At 41.1% G+C, this 13,376-nt stretch overlaps 1 protein-coding gene across 2 annotated transcripts in view; it reads left to right on the top strand.

Annotated features, from left to right (window-relative positions):
- iqch (IQ motif containing H) overlaps positions 1–13,376 on the top strand; it is a 98,991-nt gene that overhangs the window by 65,601 nt on the left and 20,014 nt on the right. For both annotated transcript variants that reach the window (XM_039773511.1, XM_039773512.1), the window contains exon 14: positions 758–946. In XM_039773511.1, the coding sequence (XP_039629445.1) occupies positions 758–946 (189 nt within the window). The remainder of the gene's footprint in view (positions 1–757; positions 947–13,376) is intronic.

The following is a 13,376-nucleotide window of genomic DNA, read 5'->3' as shown; positions in this document are numbered from 1 at the left end:
TTAGCCTGGCATTAGTCACTACAGGTACCCAGATGACACAAGTGGTACCCACTTTCCTGGTGTCTGATTAGCCTGCCTTAACCACCGTACATAATCATGTGGGAGAAGTGGTACCTATTTGGTTGGTGCTGGATTAGTCCGACAGTACCCACTATAGATACCCATATGAGTCAAGTGGTATCTACTTTCTTGGTTCTGGGTTTGTTGGGCATTAGCCACTATAGATATTCAGGTGGTAAAAGTGATGCCCATTTTATTGGTGCTGAATTAGTATGGCATTCACCACTATACAGATACACATGTTAATCAAGTGGTGCCTATCTTTATGGTGCTGGACTAGCCTGGTATTAGCCTATGCAGATACCCCGATGGGACAAATGATATTCTTCTTCATAGAGGTGGTACTTTACTTGTTCATTCAGTCTTGCCTGGCAGTGGAGCTACATGTTCAAGAATTTTGTCGTTGGAGCCAGTCATCTGATGTAACTGCTTTATTAGAACTAAAACTAAGAGACAAATGGTGTCTGTTTCCTTGTGCATAAAGCCATCTGTGGGAGGCATGTGCCAGTTCTCCTCCTACCCACTCATAATATGTAAAGGTCTGCATATGGAAATCCATTAGGTCTGGTGACAGTAGCATTCGGTAGCTCCCCTGGCATGATGGTGATCACGTCACAGCAGTTCGGTGAGGCAGTCCAGTGAAGGAGTCTGATCTAAAATACTGAGTCACTGATATCTGTCCTGCTTCTTTTTGCAGATGTATGAAGTGCTGGCACAACTAGTTACTAGTAACCTGGAGGTCAAATGCTGGCTCTTTAAAATGGACAATGAATTTGGAGGATGGGGCACTGCATACTGCGATGTGACCCTCATGAAGAGCTACAAGTGGGCACTAAAAGAATTCAGGAGATATGGATTTGAGAAGTGGAGCAACTTGTGGGCTCAGGTGAGTCTGGAGAGCCATGGGTCCATTTCGGGTGTACTCCTTAGAGGGTGGGAGCGTGATATTGGTAGGAAAAAAGACTGTGGTGTGTGTGGTTGGAGTATCACTTACAGGGTGAGAGCTACGGGGATCTGACCAAAGATTTTTGCAGAATCTGTGCTGTGTCCAGGGTGTTTTGGTGAGTTTGAAGACCTTGTATGTTTTTCTTTGGATCTGTGTGGAGAGGTCAGACTAGTGGTTTAGGGTCTCTTGCAGAATCAGAGGTGGTGTCTTGGGGTTCAGGTGAAAGTAGATATTATTAGGAGTCTTCTGAGGACTCTGATCAGATGTTAGGCTATATAGTCAGGAGTCTTTAAGTTAGAATGGAGAGCCATGGTATTATGATCAGTACTTGTCATCATTTTGTATGTGTTGTCCTAAATGGATTCTGCCTGTTTATGTATCTTTGCTGGTGGTATGAAACTCAAGGATTCTGGTTTTGAAGTCATATTTGATATATAACTCATTTTTAAAGAACTTATTTTGTTCTAATGCTGTTTTGTTTTTTCAATTCCCATTTTGTCCCTTCATCATGATGCTGGTCCCAGTTTATGGGGAGTATGTCCATTAGGTGAGGGCTTAAAAGATCATCTTGGTAGCCATTTTGAATCAGAGTTTGCGGGTCTCTAACATGTTTGCTGTTATATAAAACCTTAATTTTAGATTTCCAGACACGCACACATCATTTGTCTATTTTTAACTTTAAATTTATTCTCTAATTTTGGCTTTGAAGAAGATCTGTTTGATTTTTCAGTTTGGACTAATTTCTTGACTTTGTCAATCTGGCGGTCATTTCATCACTCATACTGACTGTGAGTGTCTTTATGGAAGTCTGACCAGAGGTAAAAATTATTATCTAAGTTTCTGCTCTGTTCTGAAGGGTTTAGATGGTTTAAAGCCTCAAAGATAAGTTTTCCCACCGGTCTAAACAGAAGGGTCTCACCAGGGGTTGGAGTTTCTGGGACAGCCTTAAGATTCTAGTGAGGATGGAGAAACATGGATGTCTCCCATGACAATCCAATTAATTATAAGGATCTCTGGCTTAGTCTACAGTATGGTCAAGGGGCTCAACTGAATCTCAAGTCCTACAAGGGCTTTTCTAGAGTCTTTGGATTGGGCACTAATCAGATGTTACGTCTTTGGTGGAACCTTAAGATCCACAACTGCTTTTCAAGAGGTTTGACGACAGTTAAATCTTATAGGTTAATTCTGTGGTGTCATCAAGAGCTCACATGAGTATAGAGAACTATGGGTACAATTTCACAAGTCTCCTGTTGGGTGAGACCATGGTGCTGTCTGTTAAGTGGTTCTCTTGGCTGTTCGATCTCAATTGACAGGTTAGAACATTGGACCCACTGTTATGAACAAAGTGTTGGTAGTTGGTGTTTATGGCAATTTTTAAGATCGTAATAAAGAACCAGGAGATGGAAAAAAAAACAGAATGGTGTGTGAGAGAATACAGTACAATTTCCCATCATGCTGTAAAGGTAAAAATAGCAGGTGTTTTTATTATGTGAAGGGACCAGGAGAAAAGGCATTGTCAAAAATATGGAGAGAAAGTCAAACACTTTTTCCTATCTGTCGACATAAATCTAAATCATAATCAAACAGTCAAAGCAGAGATTTCCTTAATCCTAAAAAATATCTGCAATCACACTGATAATGTTTATGATGTACCCACAAGCTCAGGTCATTCGAAAATGGCCATTTCCACCATTTATCCCGTCACGTCCATGACATCAGAAGCCCTGCACTACCAGTTGGCCGAGCCTAGCAATATGGTGGTAACCATCAACCAATGCCCCAAATAGCAGTGTCTGTAATAAAACTGGCATTCAAAATGACACAAACTATTTATTACGCTTAGAAATACTATTGTAATTCACAAGAATTATTTTGGAAATCCTTATAGTAAAAAACTCAATGAATCTAAAAACTGGTAAAAATAGTGAAGCAAAACATGAAGAAAAATGAAATATTACAGAGAATTATAACATTAATGGGAACTAGAATCAAAAGATTTGTAGTTGTACACTAAAACCAAAACCATAAACAAGGATAACACAGCAAAATTCCTTACATTAGCCTGTCTCTTGGCGTTTCTTCTTTCATTTTCAGTTCACACTCGAATGTATACTGCTGTTCATTGCCATCTTATAGCACCTTCAGAATGTATTCTGACACCTTTCACCCATTTTGTTGTGTTGCAGCCTTATGCTATAATAGTTGACATTTGTTTTTTCCCTCATCAAGCAACAAAAATAAATAACTGAAATATCCCATTGACACAAGTATTCAGATCCTTTAATTCAGTACTTAGTTGAAGTACTTTGGTGGCAATTCCAGCCAGGAGTCATTGCATGCCACGATTTGGAGATTTTCAGCCATTCTTCTCTGCAGATCCTCTCAAGCTCTGTCAGGTTGGATGGAGACCCTTGGTGGACGACTATTTTCAGGTCTTTCCAGAGATGTTCAGTTGGGTTCAAGTCTGGGTTTTGGCTGGGATACTCGAAGAAATTCACAGAGTTGTCTCTAAGCTACTCCTGTACTGTCTTTGCTTTGTTCTTAGGGTCATTGTCCTGTTGAAAGGTGAATCAGTCTGAGCTCCAGAGCACACAGGAGCAGGTTTTCATTACTTTGTTCTGTTCAACTTTAACCCTGTCACATCTTCCTTTCCGAACCCCACAGCTTGATGCTGCCATCACCTTTTTCACTGTTGGAATGGTATTACACGGCTGATGAGTGGTGCCTGGTTTCCTCCAGTCGTGATGCTTAGAATTGAGGCCACAAAGTTCAATTATGGTTTCATCAGACCAGAGAAACTTGTTTCTCCCAGTCTGAGTCCTTTTATGTGCTTTTTTTGGCAAACGCCTAGTGGTCTTTCTACCATAAAGCCCCGAGTAGTTAAGTTTTGCAGTGGTTGTTGTCCTTCTGGAAGATTTTCCCATTTTCAAACAGTTTCTCTGGAGCTCAGCCAGAGTGGCCATTGAGTTCTTGGCCACCTCTCTTACCAAAGATCTGAGAATATGAGGTCTGGGGACTTTGGAGGCCAGGACAACATCTTGAACTCTTCATCATGTTCGTCATATCATTCCCAAACTATTCATGCAGTAAAGGAGGATGCATTATCCTGCTAAAAGATGACAATTCCATTGGGAACTACTGTTGCACAAAGGGATTTAAAGTTTACCTGGTCTGCAGCAATAGATAGATTAGAACTTTATTTGTCCCACGTGAAGATTTGGCTTTTTACAGAAGCTCACATCAAATTACTATCTGTATGAATGTTTTGACCCAGGGTTTACCAGCAGAACATTAACATCTTGGATCCGTCAGACATGGTGCCCACTGTACAAGCTTCTGGAGGCACTGTTATGATCTGGGGTTACCTCAATTGATCTGCTACAGGCTCCTCAATGTTATGAAGAAATAAAATGAAGCCTGCTGAAGACCAGAATCTGCTGAATGACCAGGATAACCCACCGATGGATTTTTTCTTTCCTGAAGACACAGAATATCAATGCCAAGATTCATTAGGCTCAGACTGTGAAAGAGTGGTTCAAGGAGCATGAAGAATCATTTTTTGCGCATGAATTGGCCAACACAGATCCCTGACCTTATTCTCACTAAAAGTGGTGGAGAAGACTTTGCCAAGTGATTAGACCCTCTATTGTCCATAGAAGATCTCAGCAAATAATGAATGCAAATCTGGACAAAAACAAATATTGAGACATTCCATAACCTTGTTGAGACAATGCTATGACAAATGTGCGTTGTAATCAATGCTAAAGGTGGTCTAATGAAATATTAAAGTGTCCAGCCAGGCAGTGTGAATGAGGAACATTACCTACATTGTTAGGGGTATGTCAGTCCCGCCACTATGGCCATGTGGTTCAATTCCCCAAGGGTGATGTGGCTCGTAGGATCCTCATTGTTGAGGACCCGAGTGGCTGGACCTGGCCAAAGTGACACCCATGTAACACCTGGCTGTAGCAGATAGAGGGTCATTTCTGGAGGGTAGCACTGGACCGCATGTCTGTCTGGGGGGTTGTCAACCAGGATCCCAAAATGTTTCATCGTGTGGTGGGTGTGGCAACACCTCGAACTGACCTGACCTGACCTGACATTGTATATCCCTGACCTTGACATGTGTCATTGTCATGAGATAGATGGGACTGCTCAGAATGCTTTGCCACATCAGCGTATAGAAATCTGCATGTGTCTGAACTTGGTTCATTTTGTCTGTGAGTGCTTCTGTGTACATTTGCAAGCACATTAAAGACTTGAGTATTATTATTATTAATTATTAATTATATTTTATTGGTCCCCCAAGGGAAATTCAGCACATCTGTTTTTTTAAGCTTTCCATTTGTGCTTGCCTTGAGTATTTGACAGCTTATAAATATTGTGAAAAAGTACTGCGCCGTTTCCTGATTTCCCGTACTACGCACATTTCTGACAATGAATATTGTTAGATTTTCAAACCAAAAAGTCACACCTTTTCCTTTTTCTATTGTTGTCATTTATTGAATGGACAAGCTACTCCAGCACCAACTGGCCCTGTGTGAAAAAGCAATTTTGGTTGAAGGCCTGCAAACTTCCCGTGTCAGAAATTTGCATTAATTAAGGAAATCAAGACCATGCAAATCCATTTTCACGTCATGTATGTGCTGTATGCATGTTTACATTGTTTTCTGCACTTGGGAGTATAAATCCGTTTACATTCTTGGGCTTGTTTGGAGCTTTGCTTTTCCATATCTGCTGGTTTGTACACATTTTTGGCTAATATCTGCGTATACATACAAGAGCTTATGCATGTGCAGCGTACATTTATGTTTGTTTGCTTGCCTGTCTGACTCTTGCGAGTGTTTGTCTGGTCACCACAATGGTGTGTGGTTGTTTTGTTGGCTGGCAATTGTCTTTGGATGGTTCTGAGTGAGGATGCCACAATGCCTCCTCACAGGTGATAATTACTGGATTACACGTCTGCTCTCACCATCTGAGGACAGAGATGGAGGCAAACTTGAAATGCAAGCTGTAGCATAGTGTGGAGTGGAGCCTGAGGGTCATGGGAGACGCGGTGTGGGAGACAGCGGGCAGCCTTGACCCACCACTATCATTGCGAGCTGCTCTTTTCAAACCATCACTTAATTATTCGAGAAAATCCCATCTGGACTTCCTTTCTGAGTGTGGAGACTGTGAATAAAGCCAATTGCTCAACAACCCGAGGCTGGTGCTCTGTACAAATGCTGCCCCATTATTCAGCCGTCTGCATGCCTCGCTCCATTATCTGCAGCAGTCAGAATGAGAGGCCGGGCTGTTAGCACCACCACCTAAGGGTGAGGACCTACGCAGTCGTATTGTCCTGAATCAAAACACCAATGGACTATTTGGGTCTCATTTGCACCATCAGTGGCACTCTGCCAGGCTCATCAGGGTTCAGACTTAGCTCAAAATGTTGTGTCCCAAGTATCATAGCATTTATAGAGCGAATGGAGCCATTACAGCATCTACGTTCAATAATACAGCTGAACAACAGAGGATCCAAAAGGAGATCCAAGTTTATTTAACCACTCATGGAAGAGAACTACCAAGATAACTAACAGACACACAACTGTGTACAACAACTCTGAGGACCGTATTGTAACTCATACATACACACACACAACACTGTAATGCTCTAGTCTTTAAAATGACATGAAATAATTAATAATAATTAATTACATTTATATAACGCTTTTCTCACTACTCAAAGTGCTTTACATTGATAATGGAGAGCCACTTCAACTAATTCCAATGCGTAGCATCTTCTTAGATGATGCGATGGCAGCCATTTTAGCACCAGTACATTCGCCACACATTAGCTATTAGGTGGTGAATGAGTGAAAGAGATAATTAGCCAATTAGAGACTGGGAATGATTAGGGTGGCCAGAATGGACAAGCTGTGGGTGACAACTTAGCCAAAACATTTGGGAAAATCTTACACTTTTTAAAAGATGCCCAGCGATCTCTTGTGACCACAGAGTGTCAGGACGGGACCATTTTTAACAGCACAGCGACCCCGTCACTGCATTGGGGCACTGCATAAGCACCCCCTGTTGGAGTTGCCAACACCTGTTTCAACAGTAACCCAGTTATATTTATGAAACATCTGTATGTACAAATAAACATTCCTGAATCCTTCCTGTGTCATGCTTGCTTATTACAGGAGCCATGAACCACTAGGGGGCTTCTGATCTCGTACACACGAGAAATTATTTTGTACATATGAGAAATTATGTCGTATGTATGAGATTGGAAGCTTACATGTTTTTTCACCATACATTCAGGAATTCCATAGGTTTATTAATAAGAAAGATTTTATATTTGTGCACTCATCACTGCCCAAAGAACGCTCACAAATGTCCTTATATTGTAGGGTATATAATGGCACAAAATCACATTATAACAGGGACAGCATGTGATCTAAATGTCTATTGAACATTATAATACTATATATATATATATATATATATATATATATATATATATAAAAATAGTGTTTCCATTTTCCTGCTTATTCTTTGAAAGTGCGCATAAGGCTGATATGATTTGTTATGTACAAAGAGAAATGTTGCGTATAATTTAGAATTTATGTATCTTTTATTTTGTATTGTTCTTTTTGTTCATTTTGAGTTGTTGTTTTTTTAAAGGTGGAATCATTTTGTGAGGGCGGCACGGTGGTGCAGTGGGTAGCACTGCTGCCTCGCAGTAAGGAGACTTGGATTCACTTCCCAGGTCCTCCCTGCGTGGAGATTGCATGTTCTCCCCGTGTCTGTGTGGGTTTCTTCCGGGTGCTTCGGTTTCCTCTCACAGTCCAAAGACATGCAGGTTAGGTGTATTGGCGATTCTAAATTGACCCTAGTGTATGTGTGTGTGCCCTGCAGTGAGCTGGCACCCTGCCCGGGGTTTGTTTCCTGCTTTGCACCCTGTGTTGGCTGGGATTGGCTCCAGCAGACCCTTGTATTTTGAATAATGGATGGATGGATGGAATTATTTTGTTATGAATTGGAGTTTTCACAAAGGCAGAATGGGTGTGAGGCCCCCAAAAAGCTCAACAAAAGGCAGAGCAGGGTTTTCACTGGCCAGCCCATCAAAGGTCCACCCAAACTCAGCCTGACCCCTAACACTTCCTGCTGGCTTCAGTCAGAGCCAGTCCAAAAATGGCTAGCTGGCAAAACAACAGGAAATATGCAAATATATAACAAAAGCCCCACAAGAGAAGGGATCACCGTAAACCCTCTGCTTATATAAAAAGAGTAATCACAGAATCGTCCTCAATCATGGATGTATTTAACAAAAATTTTAAAATACAGAAAAATGCTCAACACAGCGAAAAGAGACACATGGAGTTACCAATTCCTGAGCAAACAAGTCCCAAAAAGATATCCAATCAACAGAATCTTTGAGACAAAGTGAGATTAATCAGAAAAATAGAAAATCCAATAACAATAAATATCAATACTCATGAACTCCACAACAAATGAATGACGGGTTCCCGTAGCCTTCTTAGCCCACTTTTAAAGGTATAGGGAGGGTTCAGAAGCAATGACATCAAGGCGGCCCCACCTCCTGAGGCTCCATCCAGAAAGAACAAGGAAGAGCAGAACATAATTATAGATTTACAAATGAAACCAATAGAAATAATATAAAGACATTAAACATAACTCCAATTAACAAAAATAACAGGTCAGGTCAGGTCGGGGAGCATGCACAGGTACAGTGTGTTGCCGCAACCACCACATGACGAAACAACTCAAGATCCCGGTTGGCAACCCTGCAGGCAGACACGCGGTCCAGTCCCACCCTCCGGAAATGACCCTTTATCTGCCGCAGCCAGGTGTTACATGGGTGTCCCTTTGCCCTGGTCCAGCCATTCGGGTCCCCAACAATGAGGATCTTACAAGCTGGAAAACACGCCAAATGGCCATAGTACCGCAACTGACTCTCCCTCACAATGCAGATAATATGCGTCATTTGGGACTCCATGAACAACTGCTCATTCGACACAAAGTCAAACCAGTGATACCCAAATATTCTCTGAAGAGACACAGTATCAAAGGAGTCCAGTCTTCATCTCAGGTCACAGGACAGCGTCCATGTCTCACAACCATATAGCAAGACTGGAAGCACCAGGACTTTAAAGACCTGGACCTTCGTCCTTTTGCATAGATATCGGGAGCGCCACACTCCCCTTTCCAGCGACCTCATGACCCCCTATGCTCTCCTAATCCATCTACTGACTTCACAGGAAGAGTCACCAGAGACATGAATGTCACTGCCGAGGTAAGTAAACTTCTGAACAAGGTCGACACTCTCTCCTCAGACATACACACTGCTGATGGCCGTGCCCAACAGGTCATTAAAGGCCTGGATCTTAGTTTTTATCAGGACACTCACAAGCCCAGACACTCAGACACCTCACTCAGTCTCTCTAGAGCCCCGATCAGAGCCTCCATTTGAAGCTTGCAGAGTCAAAAATAACAGTGAAATATAAAATGCACAAAGGGGTATTGAAATCCAGAAACCTCCCCAAGTAGGCCCAGACCTTCAAAGATCTGCCCAGGAAATGGCCAGAGCGCAACTAGTGTCTGCAGGCTTTGGCCTGCCCATGCTCACAATAGGTGGCTGGCTTTAAAGTTAAAAAAAAGAAAGGAAAAGGTCAGAAAATTACAAAAATTGCTTATAAGGGAGAGGGGAACTGTAAACCTCTGGTTTGTTGACACAGCCCAAAACAAAATATTTTTATAAAATGAGAATTTATTTAAAACAAAAGAACAAAAATAGCAAAAAATGATTCACCTTAAAGGTAATTCAAAGCAAATATGTCCCAAAATGCAATTCAAATAGCAGAATCCAAGAACACAAGTAATAATCCAGATAAAGCCATAATTATCAGAAGAAAACAATGCTCACAATAATTTCCAAACCTCTAATTAATACTCAAATGCTGGGGCCCTCTCTCTGACATGAAACTTTGTGACTGACATACGGCCAAATGGCAAATGGAGCCATAAGTCAGCACATGACAGTAACTGTACTCTGTAATGGTGATTCACGTCTCAAAAAGTCATTGAAACGAATGGATGCTGGTGCCTCGTGTGTATTGATTGGCATCAGGTCGTTGTGATACTCTTTGACGTCATCATCTGACAAAATACAAAAATACAGCCATAAAGATTTAGACGCTAAGTGAGAGCCTCACAACCACCCAATGCTCAGGAAAGTCTATTGAACTATTGAACTGGAATCTGCTGTGCCGTCACTGGCATCACAACACATCACTTTTTTCTTCACGTGCTTCGATTCTGACATATTCAGCACTCTTGCTGTCACTAATGCTGTCCAGCCACCACCCTCCATCACTGCAAGCAGTCTACCAGAAACAAGTAAATTCGGGGATAATGTTGTGTGTATGACTAGTGGTGGGCGAGTTATCTCAGAGATAAGAGTACTAGATTAGAGATTAGATAATCCTGGAGAGAAACAGTAAGGCGATGAGACATGATCTTCACATTAAGATCACAGAAGACACTTAAAAGACATGCGAGACTAAAGAGATTGGCCACGGAGTGTCTCGCGGGGACCTTAAACATGAGACTTTGTGCCAAGAGAGTGACCCAGGACTGCTCGTGATGATGTAGAACATGAGATTCTTGCAAGGCACACCCTACTAACAACCAAATAAGAGCACGGCCAGCAAAACACTCAGTCGTGTTTTGGCTTTGAGCACACACACATCCAGGTTCTCTCAGCGCGTATAAAGCGTATAAGGACAATACGGTATAAATGAAATGTCTACGACTAAGCAAAGAAGAAAGCAGCATGGAAAAAAGAGACTCAAAAGTGTTGGAGAGACAAAAAAGAAAAAGAATAATCTCGGTGCAAATTCAGAAAATAAGGAAAGTAATTATCAGCCCGGAACAAGTGGAATTGAACAAAAAGCACATCTAATCGGGACGTTTGCGCTATACACATGCAGAGCAGGTCACAGACTATGAAAGCAGTGGAATTCGAAAGGCTCAAAAAAATCAATCAATCAACATTTATTTATATAGCACATATTCATACAAAAAAATGTAGCTCAAAGTGCTTTACAAAATGAATAGAAAAATAGAAGACACAATAAAAAATAAACTTAAGTCAACATTAATTAACATAGAATAAGTAAGGTCCGATGGCCAGGGTGGACAGAAAAAACAAAAAACTCCAAAGCTGGAGAAAAAAAATAAAATCTGTAGGGGTTCCAGACCACGAGACTGCCCAGTCACCTCTGGGTTACTAATAGCAATATTCGTAAAAGGCAAACCTCCAAGTACACCTTGCTTGAGATTTATGGCTATACTTTTCTGTTGTAGACTTTCTATCTTTTCTATGCATCTTGCTTAAAGAGTATGGATGCTTTGTGTCACTAAAATTTTGCTAAGTTTCTTTTATCAAACACACACAGTAACAGACATTTTATTCATTTGTTGTTTTTATTAAATGTATCAATTTTGTTCTTAAATACTGTTTATTATATGATCTTAAACTTGATGAAAAATCATAAAATGTATCTTGTCACCTTTAGATCAACAACTAAAATTTCTGTTGACTTGTTGAACTACACAAACAGTTCAAACGAAACCAGAGTTTGTCTTGTGAGTGTCTTTAATGTATTACGCTTAGAAATCTATAATAGCTAGAGCTACTACAGACTTCAAATGCAGATTTTGGCCACAACTAACACATACCATGTACTTTGAGACCATTATAATACTTGCACTTGCTTAATGAAACTACAAGCTTAAAAGTGTACCTACCTAAAAAAAATGTAGGCGCGAAACTTGCAGAGCAAGATACAGAATATGAAAGCAGAAAACAACAACAGTGTCAAAACAAAGAAAGTAAAAATCGCATTAGCACAAAAAAAGAGAAATTATTACTCGGAGAAATAACAAAAGGAAAATAGAGATCGAATATATGGACATAGGTGATATGTCAGAAGTATGTAAATATTGTAAGGCTTTGAAGTTTCAGTCAGAGAATTTTAAAAACGGGGCTTACCTCACATGCATTTATTGGTCACTTTGCAAAAAAAATGATTAACTGCTGATGATGAAGATTGTTTTGTCTGTGCTGAAATTCCAAACAGAGAAACTTATCCTGAATTATGGCACAAAGTCCATCCATCCATTTTCCAACCCGCTGAATCCGAACACAGGGTCACGGGGGTCTGCTGCAGCCAATCCCAGCCAACACAGGGCACAAGGCAGGAACCAATCCCGGGCAGGGTGCCAACCCACCGCAGGACACACACAAACACACCCACACCAAGCACACACTAGGGCCAATTTAGAATCGCCAATCCACCTAACCTGCATGTCTTTGGACTGTGGGAGGAAACCGGAGCGCCCGGAGGAAACCCATGCATACACGGGGAGAACATGCAAACTCCACACAGGATGGTACAAAGTCATTACTGACCTCATAAAAAACATTCAGCATGTTGGGACTCGAAAGCTTCCAAATATTGTTTTTACAGAAGTCCTGAAATAAAAGTGAAACTAATGAAAAAGCAACAATTCAAAGAAAAAAAAATCGTAGAAGTGTGTATCCGGAAAAACAAAAAACAGGGGTTGGCGAGTGAAGCAAGCAGGGGGCAACGCCCCCTAGTAGATTAAATAATAATTATTATTATTATTATAAACTAGAACATACCCAAGGGCATGGAGAACACTGCAGGGCCAATTGTTCCAGACCCTCAACTGGAAACAGATTGGCAGCCCTCAACACAAAGACAATTTCACATTCTACAAGAAGTATTATTTTTCTATATAAGTAATTACATTAAATATATAGCAGATAATTGAAATCAAAATGCTTAAAAAGACAAAGTTAACCGTTATTATTAACATTTCAATAATATGTTCAATTCCTGAGGGAAGATTATTAACTTGTTTTACAAAATATCTGGCCCTTAATGCAGGAACATTCACAGGTTTTCCCCACCCGGTATCTGGAACATGAATGCCAGTCCACACACACCATACATAACGTGTATGGCAACCATCTTAGCCAGTTGAGCCCAAACCTGGATTAAGACCCCCGCAGGCCTTTGGTTGACGTAATGAATAGATCTCCTTAATGAAAGTCAATCATACGTTTAATAATGCATTGTGTGGATACCCAGACATTAATTACAACCTGTGCTCCTGGCGTGCGGACACTCATTTCATTGAGCAGTGGGTGGGAGTTCTAAGATTGTTACATCGAATTGGGGGTGTGCATCAAGGGCCCTGATGGTAGATCCTCCCCTGGTTGAGCCAAAGGAGAACACAAGTGACTAAATGGGCTTTTGGCTGTGAGGAAGTC

This window comes from Polypterus senegalus, chromosome 12 (assembly GCF_016835505.1).
Source record: "Polypterus senegalus isolate Bchr_013 chromosome 12, ASM1683550v1, whole genome shotgun sequence".
Taxonomy (NCBI): Eukaryota; Metazoa; Chordata; class Cladistia; order Polypteriformes; family Polypteridae; genus Polypterus; species Polypterus senegalus.
Note: the sequence above shows the minus strand (reverse complement) of the source record. Positions and strands in the feature narration are given on the sequence as shown.